Source organism: Odocoileus virginianus, chromosome 14, assembly GCF_023699985.2.
Source record: "Odocoileus virginianus isolate 20LAN1187 ecotype Illinois chromosome 14, Ovbor_1.2, whole genome shotgun sequence".
Classification (NCBI taxonomy): Eukaryota; Metazoa; Chordata; class Mammalia; order Artiodactyla; family Cervidae; genus Odocoileus; species Odocoileus virginianus.
Genome location: NC_069687.1, coordinates 65099843 through 65125280, shown reverse-complemented (window position 1 = coordinate 65125280; position 25438 = coordinate 65099843). Strand labels below are relative to the sequence as shown.

The 25438-nt window shown below is 44.9% G+C and overlaps 1 protein-coding gene across 5 annotated transcripts in view; it reads left to right on the top strand.

Annotated features, from left to right (window-relative positions):
- Nucleotides 1-22083, top strand: part of KCNIP1 (potassium voltage-gated channel interacting protein 1) — a 396292-nt gene extending 374209 nt beyond the window's left edge. For 4 of the 5 annotated variants that reach the window (XM_070476848.1, XM_070476846.1, XM_020914611.2 and 1 more), the window contains exons 2-8: nt 8170-8294; nt 9046-9115; nt 10544-10614; nt 11314-11421; nt 15274-15378; nt 16504-16566; nt 21236-22083. In XM_070476848.1, coding sequence (XP_070332949.1) covers nt 8193-8294; nt 9046-9115; nt 10544-10614; nt 11314-11421; nt 15274-15378; nt 16504-16566; nt 21236-21283 — 567 coding nt within the window. In that variant the 5' untranslated portion in view covers nt 8170-8192 and the 3' untranslated portion in view covers nt 21284-22083. Of the gene's footprint in view, nt 1-3485; nt 3519-8169; nt 8295-9045; nt 9116-10543; nt 10615-11313; nt 11422-15273; nt 15379-16503; nt 16567-21235 lie in introns of all 5 variants that reach the window. The other variant, XM_020914610.2, reaches the window with a different exon arrangement.
- Nucleotides 22084-25438: the final 3355 nt, after the last annotated feature.

Here is a 25438-nt window from a genome sequence, read left to right as displayed (position 1 = left end):
CTGCAAACAGTGAGAGTTTTAGTTCTTCTTTTCCAATCTGGATTCCTTTTATTTATTTTTTTTTTCTGCTCTGATTGCTGTGGCTAAAATTTCCAAAACTATGTTGAATAGTAGTGGTGAGAGTGGGCACCTTTGTCTTGTTCCTGACTTTAGGGAAAATGCTTTCAATTTTTCACCATTGAGGATAATGTTTGCTATGGGTTTATCATATATAGCTTTTATTATGTTGGGGTATGTTCCCTCTATGCCTGCTTTCTGAAGGGTTTTTTTTAATAAATGGATGTTTAATTTTGTCAAAGGCTTTCTCTGCATCTATTGAGCTAATCATATGGTTTTTATCTTTCAGTTTGTTAATGTGGTGTAACACATTGATTTGCAAATATTGAAGAATCCTTGCATCCCTGGAATAAAGCCTACTTGGTCATGATGTATGATCTTTTTAATGTTGTTGGATTCTGTTTGCTAGAATTTTGTTGAGGATTTTTGCATCTATGTTCATCAGTGATATTGGCCTGTATTTTTCTTTTTTTGTGGCATCTTTGGTTTTGGTATTAGGGTGATGGTGGCCTCACAGAATGAGTTGGCAGTTTACCTTCCTCTATGATTTTCTGGAAGAGTTTGAGTAGGATAGGTGTTAGCTCGTCTCTAAATTTTTGGTAGAATTCACCTGTGAAGCTGTCTGGTCCTGGGCTTTTTTTGTTGTTGTTGGAAGATTTTTTATTATAGTTTCTATTTCTGTGCTTGTGATGTATCTATTAAGATTTTCTATTTCTTCCTCGTTCAGTTTTGAAAGGTTATACTTTTCTAAGAATTTGTCCATTTCTTCCAAGTTGTTCATTTTATTGGCATATAATTCCTGATAGTAGTCTCTTATGATGATCCTTTGTATTTCTGTGTTGTTTGTTGTGATTTCTCCATTTTCAATTCTAATTTTGTTGATTTGATTCTTCTCCCTTTTTTCTTGATGAATCTGGCAGCATTGATTGTCCGACTCACTTTTAATGAGTTTTTTCTTCCCTCTAGAATCATGGCTTCTAAAGTGCAGGCTATTCTGGTAGCTCTCCAAACAGTTGTGATTTTTTTAAATATTCATTTTCTTGTTTTTCTCAGTGAGAAGTCAGCTCTGCTTCAAGAGAGCTTACAATTCTAGGGCCCTTTCAGCTTCTGTGCCTTTTCATATGCTGTTCCATTGTCCTTGCTTCAAGACTCAATAAATGATCACTTTCCCTTGAAATATTCCCTGTGACTTATTCTGTTCCCCTGCCATCCAAGTGGCATTAACATCCTCCTAGTGCCAACACAGGAGACATAAGAGACATGATTTTGATCCCTGGGTTGGGAAGATCCCCTGGAGAAGGAAATGGCAATACATTTCAGTATTCTTGACTGGGAAATCCTATGGACAGAGGAACCTGGTAGGCTACAGTCCATGGGATCACAAAGAGTTGGACACAACTGAGTGACTGAGCATGCGCACTCACGTACACACACACACACACAGAGCTTGGAATTATTTACCAATGAAGAATTCCATTCCAGAAATCCACAATATTCTACCAACAGTAATATTATACTTGTCCAATGCTTATATATATAAATGTTAAACTCATTGATAACAGCTAAGAATCAGGACACAAATCATCTTTCAATTGCAGCATTTCTTGAAAAACCTGAAGATGTGGATTCATCAGGCTTGAATTCTACATGACAACATCGGGCTGCCCAACAGCCGTTTCCCTTTCACAGGGCAATGGCTCTGCAGTTCTCAGTCCCCAGCACTCTCTATGGTTGTACTCACATCACAAACTCATCTGAATTACAACATCACTGACTCAATGGACATGGATTCGTGCAAACTCTGGGAGATAGTGGAGGACAGAGGAGGTTGGCGTGCTATAGTCCATGGGCTCACAAAGAGTTGGACACAACTTAGCGACTGAACAACAATGACTGGTATTTGAGTTTGTAATCCTCGGTCTATGCATGTGCCCTACCCATCAGTCTAAGAACTCCTTATGAATAGACATTGTATCTTTTCATCTCTCCCCCAATACCTGTCACATTCCTGGAATGCCAGAGAAGTCAGACCATATTTGTAGAAATATCTCTACAAGAATGCTACACTTTTAGAGCAGTAAAATTATTCTGTAGAATACTATAATGGTGGATACATGGCATTATACATTTGTCAAAAACCTACAAGACTATATACCACACAGAGTGAACTCTAATATAAACTATGGGTTTTAGTTTAAAATAATATATCAATCCTGGTTTGTCCACTGTAACAAATATACCATACCAAGTCAAGATGTTAAAATAGGGGACATTGTGAGGGTGGAGTGCATGGGAACTCTATTTTCTGTACAATTTTTCCATAACCTTAACTGTTCTAAAAGTAGCCTCTATTAGAAAAATAAATACAAATGCTACCAATGAGAGTGACAAATCCAGTAAAATAAGTTTCTCCTGCAGGATTCAAGTTAGGCAACAAGACAGAAATACTTACCATAGGACACTCATCTGTCCCACCACTTTTAGGAGCAGCAGGAAAAGAAGCCTTTCCTGTCTGGGGTTGTGGGTAAGGAATGACTCAGACTCACAAGGTGGTGGCTGGTCTGCCTTATGCACTCTTGATCAGGGATACTGGAAAAATAGGGGGAAGTTCAAGTAATAACCTACAGAGAAAGCTAGGATGACCTCCAAATAGCCCCAAAAAGGCCAACAGAAGAACAGCAACTAGAACCTGTTGCCCACTCTCTGGGACCTACTTCCAACCAACTCCACCATGAAATGGAGGATTTTCCAGGTCTGCTGTTTTGTCTCATGTTTTATATTCAGTGTAATAGGGGATTTTTCCTGCAACCAATCTGTCCAGTCATCCCAAAGTGCTAAGTCATTTTTTCAGTAACCCTCTATACTTTTCTGCATCTGTGTTACTTATTACGACTGAGAGGGGAAGAGAGAAGCAAAGACTCATAGACTGTAAGCTCCACAAGAGCAGGGAACAGAGTTGTTCATTCACCAATGTACACATAGTAGATCCATCATTGATAGTTGTTGAGTGAGCGAGTAAAGAAACTTGCAAGAATGCAGCTTCAAATCACAAAATGGCAGATTGCAGAGGGTTATCTTATAGAGCATTCTTCAATCACACATGCAGGTATTTCCAAGACCCATCCACATCCGTGCATCCTCTGCCCCTCACCACCCACCTTTCTTCGGGCTGCATGGCTGCATGGCTGCGGGCTTGCTCAGTGAGCCCCCTGCTGGGAGCCGTGGGCACTGCAAGGTAACCCATCGCTCTTGGCTGTTCTGGCCGTGTGAGGTCAGTTCCAGCTCTGCTAGCCAGGGACCTCTTCACATAAGCTGTGCTGGATGGTGACCTGGACACCCTCAGAGCAGACTTTCCATATGGAAAATAAAAGTGTGTTTTGCTTGTTTGATGAACGGTTTTGGTAAAATGTTCTCTTACTTTTTCCTAGACATCGCCTGGTGGTATTACCAGTATCAGAGAGGTAAAAAAAGCTTAAACTAACTTGACTGCTTTGGTTACATTACTTTCAGTGGGAGAGCTTCTTAATCAAGGGTGTATTTTGTCAGTAGTCTTCTCACAGACAAAATATCTGTGCCCCCGTCAGCAAGCTTCTTTTAAATAGATATAGCTGGAAACATTCTTTTAGAGACAAGTTATAGGAAAATCTTTGCTTCCCCTAAAGAAACTGATATTTTTTCCTCTCACAGACTATAAGATACATGTAAAAGCTCAGAGCCAGTTTGTGGCTCAAGTGTAGTAACCGCTTGGAACAAATGACCTGAATTTCTGAGTTCTCTTTTTCCCTGTGGTCTCAACCTCCTAATCTAATTAATATTTTCCAAGGCAGTTTTTCTTATTGCTTTATCTCTTTTTATTTTATTGCATGTGTTTCATATAATCAACCTCAAATCCTTTGTGAAACAAAGCAAAATGTGTTTAAATAAACAAATAGTGAGGAAGAGAGAAGGTGGTAGTCTGTGTGTTATGAGATAGGTGAAAGGTAGGTAGGTGGAAGGGTAAGTGGATAGAGATCAGGAACCAAAACCTCAGATGCCTGCAGGACTAGGCAGAGAGAAGAGATGAAGTCACCCAGAGGTAGACACAGGGCACAGGAGAGGTTTCCACTGCTCGAGGGGTCAGCCCCTGCTCAGCTCTGACAAAGTTGTCAGAGAATCTCATTTTCCAAGAGAAACTAGAAATCCAAACTTGTGCATGGATCTCTCATCTTTAAATATTGGAAATTCCAAACAAAATACATTTTATAGGCCAAACACGACCTGTCTTTGAACTCTGTTCAAGCCAAGGACCAACACATTTTGCAATCTCAAAGCCAGATGGTTGGTACAAAATCCAATCCAGAAAATATCTTCCAGTCCAAGGAGAAGGAGACAGAAATGGTCATGGTCTTTGGGCCTATCATGGTTGTGAACCTAACAGAGGAGATCCGTTACCAGGGAGAAGACCACAGGCCGCTCGCAGTCTAAGGGCCTCACTCTTGCACGGGCAGAGAGTCGCCGGAAGCAGAACTACTGCGAGGCTGGTTGTGCAGATTGTGCTGGAGGGAAGCAGAAGCCATTGGAAAGGCACATGGAAGCCAGATCTGCTTGGACTGGCCGGACTTGAGGTCCAGCTCTGTCTGCAGCTGACTGTGTGGCCCGGGACCCAGGCACAGGCAGAGGACAGAGAGGAGAACTTCTCCCGCGCTAGAATCCTCAGCGTGGGCTCCAAGTGTCTGAAAGAGACAGGAGCTCAGGAGTTAGGTGCATTTCCTTTTTCTGAGAGGGCCTATAGCTTTCATCCACACTCAGAAGAGTCTATGGCCCCGAAACATTAAGGCCCATGTAATCTGAATCATCTTCAAACTTGCCTTTGATCTGAGAACTACCTGTATAACATCTACAGTCCTTAGATGTTATTCTGGTACTCTATCTTGCTTTAACTACCCCCAGCGTTGGATTGTTCATCACTTTTTAAGGCTCTTATAGTTAGAAAAACTCTTGATCTTTTAGGACACCCATCTCCCTAACATTCTGAGAGAGAGGGTAATGTTCCCCACTCCCCGCCACACAAGGTTGTAATGGGACAATGGGCATGAACGCATTTTACAGGATAAAAGCAATTTACAAACAAAGGTATTCTGATTTACTCTTGCTCTGTGGTTATCCCCATTGTATTCGCTCTCTGGGTTAATTTTTATCTTTTTCATTCATTTTCAACCTGACTTTGTAACTGGCTCATCATTATTGTTAATAACAAAAATAGTAATAACAAGCAGCACTTGGCCTCAGAAAGAAGCTGTCAAGGAGGCTCCCATCTATTAATTCCATTTCCTTTTCCTCCAACCAGCGTGCTGGTCCCACTGCCTTTAGTAGGGCCACTTGGACAGCACTCAGAGGCTCCCCAGGGGAAAACAGGGATGTGAAAACCTCCACCGCTCCTTCCAAAGTTGCTTTGGAATATAGCTACAGTGGCCAGAGCCGTGAACCTTACAAAGAAAAAGAAGGGACAGCTGGTGTGAAGGAAAAGAATGCTTAGACTATGGGCACCTCTGTAAGATTGCTCTAGGTTTAAACAAATTAGTATTGTCCATTCCCAAATCATGACCATGAGGGTCATAATCAACACATTTTTATAAAGGAATAGATTAAATTGAGAACAGAGGACAGTTCCCATTAGTGAGAAAAAGTACTATTTCATGAAACCTTTGCTTCAAAACATTTTACAAAATTTTTCCTTTATGTATATGGATTGTGATGTAAATTGTAATTCTTAAAATGAAAAAAAATTAAGAACCCCTGTTTAAGCCCCTAATACTCACCATGCCAGTGATTTCCCAGTAGTAGCATCTTGAATCCCAGATATGTAAATTTTCTTCCGTAACTGATGTGACCACAGTCTGACAATTAGAGGGTGATGAAAAAGCCAAACAAAAGCTTGGCAGTCAATATCCAAATATTCAGATATTATAGAATCTCTTTGATATGGAAAATTGACCCTCCTGGTCAGCCAGCAAACAAACCAGTTCTGTCTTAATGAAGTGAGTTTAATATTTGATATATCTATAATTACTTAATGCATTTTTAATGAAAGAGATGGTAAGCAAGTACAGTTTCTGAGTCAGTCTCTCAAACTTCTACAAAGGAATTTCCCTGAGCTTGTGAAGAATCTGATCGTAGTCAATACTGAAAAGAGAAATCTTTTAAGCTTCTGGATAAGACAGACTTGAAAAGGTATACTAGATGCCTTCAAAAATACATTAGTTCTTCCAAAAATACTTTCATGTCTTCCTTGTTTACCTTTTAATGTAACTTTCACCTCTTTTCAGTGTTAAATTTCTGTGCATTTTTAAAATAAAGTTGCTACTAAGTCTAATGCTAGAAGATTTAAACAAACAACTTGTTTTCTATTTTTAAATGAGTTAAAAATATATGGGAGTATTCTGAATTATACTTATGTGGGATTATTTGTTTGTTTGAGAATGCTACAGTGTTTCATAATCGCTACTTAACTTGTTAGCTGGAAACATAACAATAATTAAAGGCTCTATTCAAATTATAAGGAAATTGGCCACTGGCAACTATTTGTGTAAACAAAGTGTCATTTATATTGAGTAATACGCTCTGATCCCTGTAGGATGACAATATGTGTTCCCTAGCACATAAAAAAGATAACAATTGGGAATTGTCACCGAGTTCTTCTGCTTCTCCTTGGAACTCTACCCCAGTGTCCCTTACCTCAGAGAAGAGGTACAAGATACAAACTCACTTTGATGGATTCGTTTTGCAGTGGGGTCATTGTCTCAAAAGGAAAAGTGACAATTGCAGAAAGAATCTGATGCAAAGAGACTGGCACTAGCTGGGGAAATGCACAGAGTGTGATGTACCCATCCTATCCTCTCAGACGGAAACTCAGCCTGTCCTCACTCTCCATCATCATGGGATATGATGGTGTGTGTGCATTTCCAGAAGCCTGCCCTTCACATCACTACTCGTGCCAGTTCAGATTTACAGTCATTCAATACATGGATTTGGTGATGCCTGCCTGACAACAACGGGCCAGGAAGGTTGGATGGCAATTGATTCTTGATTGAAGTAAACTTGTAGAAAGCATTCTGGTAGGGTCCAAAGGAATACACTTCTGTGGTGGTAAAGTGCAGTGAAGTGAAGTGAAAGTCACTCAGTCGTGCCAACTCTTTGCAACCCTATGGACTATGGAATTCTCCAGGCCAGAATACTGGAGTGGGTAGCCTTCCCTTCTCCAGGGGATCTTCCCAATCCAGGGATTGAACCCAGGTCTCCCACATTGCAGGTGGATTCTTTACCAGCTGAGCCACCAGGGAAACCCAATGATGATGGTAAAACATTCAAAGTTCCGCGTATTGGATTTTATGATCCTACAATAGGAGATGGACAGAGCAATAGGATGCTTTAATAACTAGTGCAAAACTACTGCACTGTAGTACATGTAAACAGTTGTTTGTAGAGCCCTTCAAACGCTTCCAAAGCTTTCATTTATGTAAAGTAGTTCCCATTTAAGTTACTTTCCTATTATTTAAGGATGTCTGTTAGATATTACAATACTGGAAAATGCTTTCATATTTTTAAATTAATATTTAACATGCTATAATTTGTACTTTTTGCCAAATCAAGCTAGCCTACCTCTAGTTTCCCAGATGGTGAGAGTTTACTCTATGGTTTTTTAATAGATTTGTCTCCCTTTGCGGTTTGGAGGATGTTAATCCATCTGCTCACTTACCTGTGTCTCTGGAATATTCAGATGAGCAGTGGAATATTCAGTGGGCAGCAAATTGAATATACAAAACAGATATTTTGAAAGAAAAGTAAATGTTTTCGTATGGACTTATTTTTAGCACCCAGAACACATGTATCTCCTAGGCTGAAGTTCCCTCCATAGGTGGTGTCCAACACACCTGGAGTAATGGACTGATGGTGAGATAGAAAGTGACTGAATAGAGAGGTGGGGTTCAAGGCAAGAAGGTCATCTGCAGTGTGACCCCCCCAGCCTATGACCCTATGTCCCAGGTCACTACACCCCACTTTTGACAACCCAGATTACAGTCTGACAAGTGACCACTGAGGTGAGCTTCCCAATGCCATCTCTTCTGGTTCCAGATAAGATCGAAGACGAGCTGGAGATGACCATGGTTTGCCATCGGCCTGAGGGGCTGGAGCAGCTGGAGGCACAGACCAACTTCACCAAGAGGGAGCTGCAAGTCCTTTATCGAGGTTTCAAAAACGTAAGACCCACACGGCCTCTGAAGGCCCAGGCAGGATTTCCCACCTGGGACCCAGCTCTCTCAAACGCCAAAGGGACCGCTCCGAGAGATTTTTGCATGTATGTAAGGAAAGCCATTCTATAAAGGAGTCAGGAGAGCATGGTTGCGCACCAGCTAGAGAGAAAGGTGCCAGAAAGAGGCAGTCTCAGGGGGTGGGAAGCCGGCCAGTGGCCCAGAGGCTGGTGGGGTGGCACTGCTTCGGCCCGATACTCGCCTCAGGACAGCCCATCACACTGGCGGTGTCATGAGTGTCCTGGAAATGTGGGCTTTAGGTCTGCTGCTAACCAAGCTCAGAGACTGAAGTAGCAGCTTGAGAGCCAATGTGCTCGTTTATCTCACGATTTCATATATTTAACTTCCTGAGAGCCTGGCTGGGAAGGTACTGGTAGCCCTAGTCTACATTCTCATGTAAGCACACTGAGAATCAGGGCCAGATTCACCCAAAGTCACAAAGCTTAGAAGGGGCTGAGCCAGGGTCTAACCCAGGTCTTTCTATCAGTAACCTCACAGCCCAGACTCCCACCTCACTGTGCCCATTCTCTGACAACATCTCACCCTTCTGCAAAGCAGCTTCAGTCCTAAAGTAGGACTTCTAGCCACTCTCCTTGGAGTCACGGAAGTGCACAGGTGGTTACCCGGTCCCCGCCCACCAGGGCTCATGAGGACCCCAGGGCTCTCAGACTCCCCCACTGACTCCCTCTCCCTCACGCAGGAGTGCCCCAGCGGCGTGGTCAATGAAGAGACATTCAAGCAGATCTACGCTCAGTTTTTCCCTCATGGAGGTGAGTTTGGTCTTAAAAAGACCCCTCCCGGCTCCCTCTCTGCTCCCTCCAGCACGCTTCCTTCCTCCAGCTCCAGAGGACCTTGTTATCTGCTTCCTCCTCAAGGTTGGGGAGACCTCAGGGCAGCATTCCTCCCTTCCTGCAAGATGTGGAATCCACTAAAGCTTTAGCAGAAAAGAGCTCTGAAAATGGACCTTCTCCCAGAGATGGTAGTGATAAAGCAGTATCATAAAGTCTCCTAACAGCCCTGGAAAGCTGGTGTGGTTATCGGAGGATGGGGCCGCTAAGTCTCAGAGAGGCTAAGCAGTTCACTGAAGGTCACACAGCTAGAGAGCGGCAGACTCCCTAGAACTAGATCCCAGAGTCCTACCTAAAGCTCTGCTGTGTTAGGCCCACCCTCCACTGTGGCATGTTCTGTCTTTTCCTTAAAACAACTGAGGCAAGGTGGAATTTTGAAAAACAACTTTAGTAAATACCAGAAACTGTAAAAATAGAGTACTCCAAAAAGATGCAGGGTGAATAAAACCGTGCTTATAAAAAAGGTTAGCCCGTGTCTCCGGCTCACAGCTGCTCTGCCACCCTGCCTGACTCCTGCGGGCCCCTGCTCTGGCCCCGGGGGCTGGGACCTCAGAGGCTATTGCCGTGGCTTCCGTGTCACATGTCAACTTACTTTCTGCCCAGCAGCCATCTCCTGCAGGACCCCTTCCTCGGGTGCCGATGAAACAGAGATCCAAGCGTCCCAGACACTTTGAGGCTCTCTTTCTCATACGCCTCCCTCAGCAGCAGATGGGAGCCTTCTCCGGTGTGAGTTCCCGTACAGGGCTTCTCCCCCAGCTGGGGACAGTTTCGTCCCATGCAGGCCCCAGACCCACTATTTGTTGAGTCCTATTGAGCTACTCTTTATTGAGTTTTGACTATGAGGCAAACTTAATGATGGTTCTAATGATATGACTACGTGAAAAGTTAAACAGTCTGCAGAGACGGGAAGGTGAAGCTCAGAGAGGTTGCGTTACAGTCCTGCAGTCACACAGCTAGGCAGTGACGGAACTGCTCTGAGTCCAGGTTTGTCTGATCCTTAGTGGGTGCGCATTCCATGGCATTGTGCTGCCATCCAGAAGAACATCTTCTACACACAGGACCATGCCATTCATCCAACAAGAACTATACACAGAGACAGGAGCATCTCTCTCCAGGGATGGCTAGACTTAGGAGCAAAACCTATCTTAGCTTTTGCTAGAACTTCCCACCTAAACCCTAGGAAAACCAAACAGGTCTCAGTTCACGCTAGTGGTTTTTCCCACTCAGTAATCTTTTCCTTTCTATCACCCCAGCATCACCCTCTTCTCTTTCTTATTGCTTTTAAGTGATCTCCCTCCCCTGTGCGGGGTCCCTGTTCCCATCACCTGCCTTTCCTTCTGTGCCTTGCAGATGCCAGCATGTATGCCCATTACCTCTTCCATGCCTTTGACACCACGCAGACAGGCTCCGTGAAGTTCGAGGTATGTTTGTCTCTCAGAGGCCCCAGGGCCCCATCAACTCTTCCTTTAAATGATGGGGGTGTTGGGAGGAGTGGATCATTCAGTGCTTTAGTTCTTTACCATTTAAGAAGGATTTCCTGAAGACAGAAGAAACAACTGTCCTCCAAGAATTCAGGGCCTCGGGGACTATCAGTCTAACGGCACCGAGCTGACCTCGCTGCAGGCTGTGCACTCGGCGCTCTGCCCATATTAACTCACTTAACCCTCACAGTAGCCCTAACAAGGTAGGGGTCTACTATATATTACCAGTCTACAGAAGAGGAAAGAAAGATAATGAGACGGAGTGGCTTGCCCAAGGCCAGACAGTAAGGGGTAATGGAGGGCTTTGAACTCAAGTGGCATGTTTCCAGAGCCCACACTCTTAGCCGCCAGATGATGCCACCACTTGTCCGGTAATTGTAGCCCTGGGGTAAGGTGACAGCCGATGTCAGCACACACTGATTTCCCTTCTTCCTCCAGAAGCTCCTGCCCCAGTATGGGGCAAGATAGGCAGTGGAAGGTGGGTGGCGCACTTTGCTGAGCTTGGCCACATCCTCCAGGAGTCAGAGGACCTGGAAGATATCATTCTGTAAAGACAGTCACGGTGTCCGACCCAAAGACAGAGCATCGCCCCACCCAGTGGCTTACTGGTTAATGTCTCATGCCTCTTCCACTTCCCAGGACTTTGTAACTGCTCTGTCAATTTTACTGAGAGGAACCGTCCATGAGAAACTAAGATGGACATTTAATTTGTACGACATCAATAAAGATGGATACATAAACAAAGAGGTAAGTGAACTGAAGCTAGGAGCATGAGAGAGCCAATTAGAGAGAAAGCAGTCCCGGTCGTGAGGATGAAATGGCCTGAACCAGGAGGGATCTGCTTTGGGGCAGAGTTGGTTCTTGACAAAATGAAGGTCACCTTTGACCTCCCCCATTGGCCTACCCTGTCCCATTCTTGGACACTCAGGATTAAGCAGATTCATTCATTCAATCTCAGTTATTCAATGTACATTCCAAAGGGGGTATAAATGATTTATTTCAGTGTAGAATAACTCTTCCCAGGATGATTTGCATTTTAACAGGTCAATGGCCACAAGTTGAAAGTAAAAGCTGGAATAGTAACATTGCAGGCATCGCCAAGAAGAGAAAAAAGGAGATTACTATTGAATCATATTCAGTGCAGTTCAGTTCAGCCACTCAGTCGTGTCCAGCTCTTTGCGACCCCATGGTTTGTAGCACACCAGGCTTCCCTGTCCATCACCAACTCCTGGAGCTTATTCAAACTCACGTCCATTCAACCATCTCATCCTCTGTGTGATGCCATCCATCTCATCCTGTCGACCCTTCTCCTATTAGCCACAACCTATTTTAACATTCTGAAGCTTCACTGCTTGGCACTTTTAGAGCCTCAAAGTAGATGTGGTACCTAGATAGTGAAATACCCACGGGGCTATCTCAAAACTCACTTTGGTATCTACAGTATCCTGGAATCTCAGTCAAAGCTTGGATTTGGCACTTCGTAGCATCCCACTTCCTGATTTCCTATGTGCCAGGTACAGTGTCCAGAGTTACAAATATCATCTCTAATCCTCACCTCAACCCTTCAATTTCCATTCCTCAGTCATTCAGTCATGGATTTGCTCAACATATATTTGAGGGCTTGTTAGGTGTTCTAGGTGCTGAAGATAAAGTGGTGAACAATCCCCAGAATGTGAAAAATCCTAATAGCCACTAACAGCAGATAAGGTAGGAATCCATTATATAATGGAATAACAAGTGGCCATGTAAAACCATGCAAAAGCAACTAGATATAATTTTAAATTAGTATTATACATTCCATTTAAAAATTATTTTTACAGTAGGATATATAATATTTTCTCAATGTTGTAAATAATTAAATGCTTCTATATATACTCAAATATATGATACTCTATGGAGAAGGAAATGGCAACCTACTCCACTATTCTTGCCTGGGAAATCCCATGAACAGAGGAGCCTGATGGGCTATAGTACATGTGGTCACAAACAAGTTGGACATGACTTAGCAACGAAACAACAACAGAAGATATCTAAACTATGCAAATACTACTTTACAAAATATATTTTTAAAAAGGACCCTAAAGTGAGACTTATAACAAGATCTTCAACCTTGGTTCAACAATTATTCCATCTCTGAATAGTCTTACTAAATCCTGCTCCCCTTCTGTAATTTACAAACTAGACAAAATTGTCCCCATTAAATATCCATCAGACCTTTCTGGAGGCAGGATTAATAAAATTCTCCTTAAAAGAAAATAAAGTGTGGATAAGCAACTTCCTAGAAAAGGTAGCTGGACCTTCCCCTGGCAGTCATTTGGAAACAGTTTCATCAAAATCGTAGCAAAGAAAATCCTGAAAAAGCAATCAAAATTTATCTTTAAGCCCTTTCTCTTATAAAAGTTATTCAGGAAAGAAACCTGTAGCCATATGGATGTCAAGGACTCCTTAAAGCACACATTTTAAATAAGCACGTGGACTGATATACATTTCCTAGCTCTGTCCATCGTTAGGACCTGAGAGCAATCACACAATGAGTAGACCTGGCACCTGGACCCTGGTTTCTCAATACCATTCTCCAATAAAAGCAACCAGTCTCCTAGGACTTGGTTGATTCCAGGCCTGGGAAAGAGAAAATACAAGATGATCTTAGAGCATCTTACAGTGTCAAAAAGATGGGAGTGCTATTAAAGAAAAAAGGGTGGTGAAGAGCATGTCTGAAGGTCATAGAAGTCAGCCTAAAGGAGTTCACAATAGCCAAAGCTATTAATATTATAATATAAGCAACAAAATACAAATTTATAGTTTGGGATTATAATCTGCAAAATAAATACCCATGTTGTTCAGTCACTTAGTCATGTCCGACTCTTTGCGACCCCATTTACTGCAGACCGCCAGCCTCTTCTGCCCATGGGATTCTCCAGGCAAGAATACTGCAGTGGGTTGCCATGCCCTCCTCCAGGGGATCTTTGCAACCCAGACATAGAACCCGTGTCTCTTATATCTCCTGCATTGACAGGCAGGTTCTTTACCACTAGGGCCACGTGGGAATTCCGGGTCTCTAAAGACACTCCATCAAATATCCTGAAGACAAGGCTGCTTTCCTACATTCCTTTTCCTCATTCCGAGTAGGGATCGAGGAAGCCCTTGGAACACCGTGCCTGGCCAGTGTAACCGGGAAAACACCACGGGGCCACCCAACCGATACGGGGCTCCCAGCCCCTGCAGACACGGTGCCAGGTGCAGAGAATGTAGCAATGAAGGATCAGGCGTGTGTCCTCAGAGCTTACAGTTTTGGGGAAACAGATCCACAGAGCAATAAGAACCACTTACTTATTTTAATGAGTATGTACTGATCTCTGTTCCATGTTACTGAAAGGTTGTAAAGAAAATATGAAAGGATTTGTAACATCTATCTGGCCCCATGGTAATTCTTGTCTTTGTAGAAAGGGATTTGTTGGTTACAAAGATAGAAAACCATCAACATCAATGAGCTTAAGTTGAGACCTTTCTTATAAAGATATAGGTAATTTCTCTAAAAGGTCTTTTAAGAAAGAAATAATTCTTGTTAAAGTGAAAAACATTACAGGTAGTTTAATGTAGCACATTTTAATCCCCATTAAAACTAGGAAGTTGTTGGTCTCCCTTATGCTACCCCCGTCTCCTCTCCTTCGTCTCCCTCCTGCGGCACTGTCTTAGGTCAAGATGGCCACACTGTCCTCTGCAGTATGGTTGGTGGTGGGGAGACCCCAGGGGACGCTTTAGTGAACAGGGTAACCATTCTCAGACACGGCCTCTCCAGGGTTTCTCTTGAGCCCTGTTACTATCTCTGTCTACTTCAACCACTTTTCTCAGCAAACACATGCGCGTGTGGGTACGTATGTATGTGTGTATGCTCAGGAGAAATCACTCATGAGGAAACCCGTGTCCTCCTCCATCTGCCACCTCCCTTCTCCTCTCTCTATTCCTCTACCCTTTTCACTTCTCTACGTGCTCTCCCTCGCTCCCAGCATTTCCCTCATCTCTACTCCATCTGCTCCAGCCCACTCTTTCCAGGAGTTCATCTCTCTATTTGTTTTCAGTGTCTGCTCTCCCCTGATCTCAGCTAAAACCTGGAAATGATTTGCCCATGGTACCAACTCTGGCACAAACTGCAACTTTTCACTGACTTCTCAAGAGATAACAACATAGTGACTCAGATCCATAGTCAGATATCCACATTTGTCCCAATCGCCTGGTACAAACAAAGCCACACAGGTCAATCATTCAAAGGAATTACAGAGCAGAGAGAAGGTGTTCCAAAAACTGGGGTGTTGGTCAGTCAGTACATGAACAAATCCACTCAAATCCCACTTATAGCTCATCACTTGGGAAAGCTCAGGAAGAGCTGAGCCACCCAAGGACTTCTGACAACAGGAGAATCTTCCTGGGAAGAGGCGCCCAGGACATACACCCTTCAGCTTCCTTTCTAACTCCCTCTCACTAGCCGAGGTTCCTTTTTATCACTCTCATTCCCAAGGGAGACAGAGAGCCCCAGATTGTCACCTAAAAGAGCTTAACTTCCTGGTCCCCACACCGTGTGCTTCCATGTCCCCTCTCCAGGAGATGATGGACATCGTCAAAGCCATCTATGACATGATGGGGAAATACACATATCCCGTGCTTAAAGAAGACACTCCAAGGCAGCACGTGGACATCTTCTTCCAGGTAAGAGCACGCACCCTGTGTGGAAGCTTTAAGCTCAACTTAGACCAATCAACCCACAAGCATCTGAGCAGTGTTTTGTATCCAAGCCTCCACTACACATGGTAAGAAGCAGAGAAGAATTACAAGATGTACCATCCCCCGGGAATAGATTATTTTATTAAATAGACAAGTATACACTACAGAAGAGAACAAGGATGAATATTATCAAGTATAAGTGGTAGCGTGTGGACTCTTAATTTCATAAAAATGGCTGGGGGATCAGAGTAAATAGCACATGTGCATACATCAAAGATATTGTTATGTGTATTCCTTGTGCTAAGTCACTTCAGTTGTGCCCAATTCTGTGCTAACCTATGGATTGTGATTTGCCAGGCTCCTCTGTCCATGGGATTCTCCAGGAAAGAATAGTGATGTGGGTTGCCTTGCCCTCTTTCAGGGGATTTTCCCAACCCAGGGTTTGAACCTGTGTCTCTTATGTCTCCTGCATTGGCAGGAGGTTTATTTACCACTAGCACCAGCTGGGAAGCCCTCAGAGTAAATACAGAAGATGCCATTAAGCACATTTTTGTCACTGGTGTTAAGCATTTGTGTTTGAGGAACAAGGGGAAATCAGATGGAAACTAGGATAGGTTGGAAACTAGAGTGAGTTCTTTAAATTGAAGAGTTTAGCCTTGCTCTGGTAAAAAAGTAGGTGGATGCTGTTAATCTGTGACTAGAAGAGTGGCAAGATTTTAGTGGTATGCTGGTGAAAAGAAAAAAACTCACCTAGCAGGAGGGGATCAGCGAACATGAGAGCTCGTTCTCGATGAGCAAAAGCAGAGGTTTAGAGAGACTCAGGGTCACACGGTAAGCGACACAGATAGAAGGAGAGCTGTCCGTGTCCAGTGTTCCTACTGCCAGATGCACAGGCGAGAAGTGAGACTGGGCGTCAGCAGAATAATCGGGTGATGAGAAGGTGAGCATCTAGAGCAAATTTTTTCATTTGAAAGCCGCTCATGGGGGTCAAAGTGCTGTTGTCTGGCCAATGAAAGACCATCCTAATTGTCAGGGGAATGTTGGTGAACAAAAAGCAAGTTTTGGAATGCAGATTACCGGTTTCTTTAAACTACTTCCTGTGTCTTTCAGAAAATGGACAAAAATAAAGATGGCATCGTGACTTTAGACGAATTTCTTGAATCCTGTCAGGAGGTAAGGAGAGATCTCAGGGCACAAAACCTCTAAGTCTGGGGAAGGAAAGTTGGGGCTCGGAGACCCGAAGAAGGAAGGACACAAGAAACCTGCAGCTCTTCGACTCAGAGCCGCCACAGGCGCCAGCAGCGCAGCTCAGAACTGCAGCGGCCTCCACCCCTCAGACTGGCCCAGCGGCCTCCACCCCTCAGACTGGCCCAGCGGCCTCCACCCCTCAGACTGGCCCAGCGGCCTCCACCCCTCAGACTGGCCCAGCGGCCTCCACCCCTCAGACTGGCCCAGCGGCCTCCGCCCCTCAGACTGGCCCAGCGGCCTCCGCCCCTCAGACTGGCCCAGCGGCCTCCGCCCCTCAGACTGGCCCAGCGGCCTCCGCCCCTCAGACTGGCCCAGCGGCCTCCTCCCCTCAGACTGGCCCAGCGGCCTCCGCCCCTCAGACTGGCCCAGCGGCCTCCACCCCTCAGACTGGCCCAGCGGCCTCCACTCCTTACTGGCCCAGCAGCCTCCACCCCTCAGACTGGCCCAGCGGCCTCCACCCCTCAGACTGGCCCAGCGGCCTCCGCCCCTCAGACTGGCCCAGCGGCCTCCACTCCTTACTGGCCCAGCAGCCTCCACCCCTCAGACTGGCCCAGCAGCCTCCACTCCCTAGACTGGCCCAGCAGCCTCCACCCCTTAGACTGGCCCAGCAGCCTCCACTCCTTAGACTGGCCCAGCAGCCTCCACTCCCTAGACTGGCCCAGCGGCCTCCACCCCTTAGACTGGCCCAGCGGCCTCCACCCCTTAGACTGGCCCAGCGGCCTCCACCCCTTAGACTGGCCCAGCGGCCTCCACCCCTTAGACTGGCCCAGCGGCCTCCACCCCTTAGACTGGCCCAGCGGCCTCCACCCCTTAGACTGGCCCAGCGGCCTCCACCCCTTAGACTGGCCCAGCGGCCTCCACCCCTTAGACTGGCCCAGCGGCCTCCGCCCCTCAGACTGGCCCAGCGGCCTCCGCCCCTCAGACTGGCCCAGCGGCCTCCACTCCTTAGACTGGCCCGTGGCTGGCTTTGGCCACGCACGGCTGAGCCACACAGACTCAGCAGGGGAGCAGGGGGCTGTGGAAGCCCAGAGCAGGCCTCTGTGGAACAGCAGACTTCCAAGTGGGCAGTACTGACTTTTCTCAGTCTTCCTCTGCCTGATGGCGCACTTCCTAGACCAGGGGTCCCCAGCCTCCGGAATCTCATGCCTGATGATCTGAAGTGGAGCTGATGCAACAATAACAGAAACAAAGTGAAAGTCACTCTGTGACTCCATGGACTGTAGTCCATGGAGTTCTCCAGGCCAGGATACTAGGATGGGGTGCCATGCCCTCCTCCAGGGGATCTCCCAACCCAGGGATCGAACTCAGGTCTCCTGCATTGCGGGTGTATTCTTTACCAGCTGAGCCACAAAGAAAGCCCAAGAATCCTTGGGAGTGGGTAGCCTATCCCTCCTCCAGCAGATCTTCCTGACCCAGGAATCGAACTGGGGTCTCCTCCATTGCAGGTGGATTCTTTACCAGCTGAGCCACCAGGGAAGCCCAATAGAAATAAAGAATGCATGCAGATTTTCAGCATGCAATACTTAACTTATGAAGCTTGTCAGAGAATACTGATTTAAATTTTCAAATACATCTCCTTTTTAATGATCTCATGCCATTAACAAGAAAATTAATATGAGTACTTAATATTTAAGTTCATTTTAAAATGTATTGGACAAATACAAAAACTATTGCATTAAGAAAAAAAAAGAAATAAAGTTCACAATAAATGTAATGTGCTTGAAGCATCCCCAAACTATCCCACCCTCCCCGCCCCCCACCATCTGTGGAAATATTGTCTTTCATGAAACCAGTCCCTGGAGCCAAAAAGATTGGGGACCACTGCCCTAGATCATAAGGGAGTTGCTGGGGAAAGTCCAAATCTGTGATTCTTAAACCACAGTGTGCATAAGAATTGCCTCAGATGATTGTGAAAATGCACATTTCCAGGTCTCAATCCCGGAGACTCTAGATCTTGGGTGTGGATCTAGAAAGCTTCATTTTAGCACAACTGCCCTGGCTAATGCTTTTAAAATTTTAATGTGCAAACCAACCTCCTTGAAGTTCTTGTTAAAATGCAGATCCTAATTCCGTGGGTCTCTGCTGATGCTTGTGTTCTAAAGGATACATTGGCCCCAGAGTCAGCCAGAGGCTGAACCAGAAATAATCACTTTCCTCTAATTTAGAAAAATGCATCTACACCCCTACTTTGTTTCAGAAAGATATGCAGTTACTCTGATCTCCGCTTAGTAGGAACTGCAAGTGCAAGAAAGTGGGAGAGGGGAGAAGTTATTGACACGTAGGGAGCACCAGTCAAGTTTTAGGTACATTACATAAACTTCACATACTCAATGTATTTAAAAACTAGAGTAGACTGAGAATTGAGCATTCTTACCTGACTTTGACCAAAGCCTTGGAGCAGTGCCCTAGAGAAGCCCTGCTAAACGTGGTACTAACCTGTTAGCTGATGGATCTTTGGGTAGTCTAGGGGTTCTGAACCAGTTGTCAGGCAGCCAGAGGGGAAGTTGCTGAAAGAGAGGCTCAGGTCAGCAGTTATTTACCAACACGGTTAATAACATTTCCAACTTCAATCATCATGAGCTAGCTAACCACCGGTGTCCATCATACCCATTTTAAAGAAGGGAAAACTGAGGTATTGCAAAGTTAAGAGATATGGTTAAGCCTCAAAAAATGATTGAGATGGAACTTGAACTGTATCATTTTAATTTTAAATACTATGCCCTATTGTACTATGCTTTGATTGTGCTATGCTTTTTGACAGGTTTTTAATCAGTTTAGTTTCTCACATTAGCAACTTCTATAACCATTCATTAACTCACTTTTTTTCACAAACCACCCTGTAAGTAGGTACTATGATCCATACAGTTGCACTCAACAAAAAAACTGAGGCACAGAGAGCTGAGTACTTTGTCTAAGGTCACTCCGCTAGTAACAGAGCCAGAATTAGAATCTAGGCAGCCTGACTTCTGAATGACGTACTTTTAAAAGATTTCAAATACCCATAATCAACTTTGTTGACTTTCTCTACTTCAGTCTGTTTTCTGTTTCTTTCATTTGTCCTCTAAATTGGGCTTCCTAGGTGGCGCTAGTGGTAAAGAACCCGCCTGCCAACACAGGAAGCTTAAGGAGACATGAGTTCCATCAGGAAGATCCCCTGGGGGAGGGCATGGCAACACAGTCACGACTGAAGCAACTTAGCATGCATGCATGTGCTCCAAATTATTTTCTTCCTTCTGCTTTTTAATTTCAATTCAGTTTTCTAGGTGTTCTGCCTAGATTTTTGAGACTGAGGTTTAGATCATTGGTGTTCAACCATTCTTTTCTAATATAAGCAGTTAAAGGGATAAATTTTCCTTGAGTACTGCTTTAGATTTCTAGATTATTGATATCATATTTTCATTATATTTCAAGATTTTTTTCTCTGACACATGGAATTTGAAATGTGTTAAGATCCAAACATTTGAGGATTTTCTACATCTCATACTTACTACTTAGAGAATATACAATAGAAAAATACAAAATAGAGACAGACAATAAGAAGATCAGTAAATCCAAAAATTGCCACTTTGAAAAAATTAATTAAATTGATCAATGTTTAACAAGACCAATTTAAACAAAAAAGAGAGAGAATACTCAAATTATCAATATCCAGAATTAAAGGGGTAACATCACCAGAAGCTTTTCAGGCGCTAAAAAGTTAACAGTTCAATTTTTCAATGAATTTGATAATACATGAAGCCTACAAACCCCCCCAAAATACAACTTATGAAAACTAGCACCAAAAAAACCAGAAAATTTGAATTGTCCTATGCCTGTTAAAGAAATTGTATCTGTATTTCAAATTTTCCCACAGAGAAAACATCAGGCTCAGATGCCTTCACTGGTAAATTCTTCCAAACACTTAACAGAGAAATGATGCTAATCATACACAAACTCAAGAACACAGAGAAAAAGAGAAAACTTCTCAGTGTGATTCATGAAGCTGTCACAACCCTATTATGGAAACTTGACAAGGCCACTACAAGATACAAAATTTGGGGAGTTAATGTATTCTTTCTGGACACAGGCATGAAAACACAAATCCAGTAATATGTAGAAAGCATAACACATCATGAACAAATAGGGTTTATTACAGGAGTGCTAGAATGGTTTAACCTTCAACAGTTAATCACTGTGATTAATGACATCATAGAATAAAACAGAAAAAAACATGTGATCATCTCCATAAGAACAGAAAAAGCATTTGATAAAATGTACTTCCCCACAGCTTCTTAAGAGAAGCAGTCTTCACTGGCTTACTGAATAACTTGCTTCTTCTGAGTTTCTCTTTAAGGCCAGAGAAGGTGCTGCTTGCTTCCAGTTTCTCTTGGCTCAGTAGTTCTTGCACAGGCTTAGCTGCTCCTTGGCCTGTGGGATCTTAGTTCCCTATCAAGGGGTCAAACCCACATCCCCTGCATTGCAAGGCAGATTTTTAACCACTGGACCACCAGGGAAGTCCCCCGTTCTGGGAGATGTGCTCACCAGTTACAGAACTTCTCAGGGAGAAGCCTCAGAGAATTCTAACCATCCTCTTCCCACCCTCCTCCCTTCCCAGGATGACAACATCATGAGGTCCCTCCAGCTGTTCCAAAATGTCATGTAACTGTGAACGCAGCCATCCGGCTCTCAGAGACATACTAAACAGCCAACTGAGCACCTTGATCGGCCCTCCTGCTGATTTTAACTGACTCTTGGGACAGAAACACCTTTTACACTTTGGAAGAACTCTCTGTGAAGACACACTATGGAGCCCAGGACCACGTGGCTCAGTCTCTGATTGCAGCTCCCCCTCCTCCCTCTTCTTGAGAGAGACAAGATGAAGTCGGTTTCTTTCGGAAGCATGCTCCCCTCCTCACACTGCTGCCCTGGGGCAGGCCCTCTGCCTGAGCTTAAACAGTAGTGCGCGCTTTTCTGCTTCGTGTCCCAGGCCACTCCTCCAAGTCCATCAGACCTTGATATATCTGGAAGCAAGATGACTTGAGCCAAACATGCACCATCCTCTGGCCTCCCGAACCAATGTGCCTGTTCCCCTTTCTCTGGTGGGAAGAATGAGTGTTACACAGCACAGTCAGAATCTACCGTGACTAGGCTGGGAGAGCCAGCACCTAACGTACGTAGGGTAGGACTGAACTATGAAGCATGGCATTGTCTGATGACCCTAACTGCCCATGTGCTTTGTTTCCAAAGGCAAGGACAGCAGTGCCCTCTCATATTAGCATCTGCGCGAGTGGTGCAGGTCCCTCAACATGCACACGGAGGGAGCCAGTGCCCAGTGACCCATGCCTCACTCCATCTCCTGCTTGAGTCCAGCACTGCATGACCCTCCCAGAAAGCCCAGGATGCCTGCAAATATCTGTAATTTTATACCATCTTCTAACCAATAAACAGAACTATTTCTTACACTCTTAATCTTTATTTCATCCATGACTACATTGGGCAGAAAAGGTAAGTTGTGAAAAGGGAAGGCTAGTCCATTCTTTTGGCATCCAGTTGTTAGTACTTGCATTGTGCCAGGCACTGTGCCAAGCAGAGCATCACCCTCCCCCAGGCAAATATCCGATTCAAATGCAAAGACTGTGACCATAAGCAAATGCAGCTTAAAGATGAGACTCTTCACATTGTCCCTTCCAGCACAACTTCCACTCCCAAGACCCTCTGGTGTAGAAAGTCTGGAGCCTCACATGGAGTAGTTGGGGATACAAGTGGGCAGGACCCCCTGCTGAGGGACTGAGCCAGGCGTTGATCAAGAGACTCCAGCCTATAAACAGCAAATAATTGCTTATACTGGACACTGGGAGTCTTGGTTTCCTCACTTGACATCATATTAAAAGATTAGGAGTTAACAGTGGTATTCTTGGAAAGAAAGGAATGTACTGAACCACTATTAGGTGCCAAGGGCTGCACTAGGGGCTTATATACCTTACCTTATTTTATGGTAGAATGCTCTGGAAGGTAGAGTCTTCATTTTGCTGGTTTGGACCCTGAAGCTCAGAGAGGTAAGGGACACTGACTAAGGTAGCACAGCTCCCTAAAGAGTTTAAACTCTTCCCACAGTATCCTAGAGCCTTCCTACTAGAGGATTCTGCCTCATCTCGAGGAACCAAGTGTCCCTCACACAAATCTCATTCATCTCTAGTCAGCTCAGAGAGGCAAAGGCATTCTTTGAATCTAAATAGCAGATGAGGAAACAGATATAGAGAAGGGGAAGCCTTAGGTATCTGTGGATACCTAAGGTATCTTAGATATCTGTGCAAGAGCAGATCACCACACCTCTGCATGTGTGAAACACTTCCAACCTGGTTGCCGTTGTCTGCGGCTTCTCATGGCTAGGGATACAGAGGCCACTGCTCTGCTTCTCTATTTGAGCTTCCTGAGTGCAGCCATGCAGTCATCCAAGGCTGCTGGACATGTGGCTGGCCCCCAACAAGGCATACAGTTAGGCCCGAGCAGTGGATCTCTACTTGGGACCCTCCCCACGCTGGGTGTGCACCTGCATCCTGAGGTTGTACAATGTCTAGGCCATGGTTCTCCACCCTGGCTACACATTCATCATCACCTGGGGAGCTTTGACGAATGCCAACACCTGGACCCCATCCCTGAGCCACTGAAGCAGAATCTCCAAGGGTAGAACCCAGACATCAGAATTCCTTAGAAACTGCCCAGCGATTGAAAGTGCATACAGAGCTACAGTGAAGAGTTGACCATACCCAGTGCTATGAATGAGCACAGGATCTGAACCATCCCACTGGCTATGATCATCGGTTCAGAGCCAGGCTTCATACATATGCCAGTCCACACAGCATGAATCTCAAGACTTGTGCTAGGAACAGTGGGACTAAGAAGTTCTGTCTCCTATCGGACATGAATAAGACACAGTCCCAGGACAGCTTGCAGTGATCTGGGAATTCTGAGAGCTTATCTGATAACCAAAGGGCAAATAAACCAGAATCACAGGAGATAAGCAGAGAGATTTTGTGTTTCTTTTTAATAAACAATGTAAAAATAAACCAGAAATTGATGAGATCATTGAGCTGCTGGATCAAGCTGCACCTGAACCTACACATACCATAGGTATGTGCACTTTCCAGATGCCTTTGTTTAATGCCTATGTTAGTTTAGCCCATCGTTTCTCCCCCAAGGCTACCTATCAGAATCACAGAAATTTTTTGAAGTACCTAATGCCTGAGCCTTATCTCAGGTTCTGAATCAGAATTTCCAGAGGTGGAGCCCTGAGCATCAGTATGTGTTAAAAACTCTGCAGGTGATTCCAGTTGTACACCTAGGGCTAAGAGCCCTTGCTCTAGAAGAATGGAAGGGCTGCTACCCTTCTGCCTGTCCTGGCCAGACCACAAACAAGAAACCCAATTCAGGCCTCAGAACCCAATACTGAAGGAAAATCAGCATCTGGGCATATCAGAGAGAAATCAGAATGGAAGGAAGAGTCAAAACTTGTCCTCAGGTGAATAAGCAACAGAAAGGACGTTGGCCATCCTGGTGGGTAGGGAGAAAAGGACACCCTGTTGGAGCAATTGCAAGGAAGTGGGCCAGCATTCATCAAAGCTTTTAATAAAGGAACGAGATAAAAATAAACTCTGCAGTTTCCACAGAGGCACAGAAACAAAAAGAGGCCTGGGCTCGTGTGAATCCACGCATCTCTCAGCAACTGAAGTATTAGAGAAACAAGGTTCTCAGCTTGGAACATCCATCCCCTTGGCATCCTGGAGGGATCCTCTTCCTCCTCCTGAATCATCCAACAGATTATCACTATTTGCCAGTCATCACGCCTGCTGATGGGGATTCAGCTGTGTAGTAGACGCCTTGCCAGACACCCTTGGCACTCACTCCTGCGGACTCAACGGCTGCCGAATGCAAATGCCTGTGACTTTTTGCCTATGACTCTGACTGTCACAGACAGACTGTGGCCAAGATAGCCCCACTCTGCTTGTGGGCAGGGCAGGCAGGAAGAATCAGGTTGTTAACACTTCCTAGAAGCAGCTCTTAGCCAATGACGCATGCCAAGTTGGCCAATCAATACCCCAGGTCCCAATACGAAGAACTCTTACCTTCCCCAGGCTACCCTCTCCACTGGAACTGGGCCCCAATCACCCACAGTAGTAACCCACTCAAAAGCCCACCCGTTACTGACCTCTTCCTCTTCCTGTCTCATTTCCTGCATCCGCTCCCATTACTTCCTGGAATCACCTCCCAGGCAAACTACTTAATTCCACATCCTTGTCCCAGGACTGGCTTCTGGAGGAATCTAACCTAAAACAAGCAGTGAATAGGACAGATATGTGTCCTGCTCTCATGTATCTTATATTCTATTGAAAGCAAACAGACAACAAATAAAATGATTTGGGGTCGTTAAAGCGGTATGAAGAGAACGAAAGTGTAACATGAGAGAAAATGACTGGGGTGGCTGCTCCGGACAGGGTGGAGAGGAAAGGCTCCTTCCGGCTGAGCTTGACGCAATCTCAGAGGTTGGGGGGGACCATCAGGCATTTTCAGAAAACCTGGGTCTAGGCTTGCTGTGACTTCTTGCTCAGGCTTCTGAGATTCTTTTATTCCAGTGAAGAAATCCGATCTGACGTGGAAATAAAAAATCCCATCATGACCAATCCTGTGGTTCTCTAACATCCCATCTCTGAATAAACCCTGAGCGAGGCCAGGAAGGCCCACCGGAGAGGCTGTGGGAGGAAATGTAGGCGGCGTGGGGACCGCTGCTCAGTGCCAGGCTCTCCAGGGATGAGACCCTACC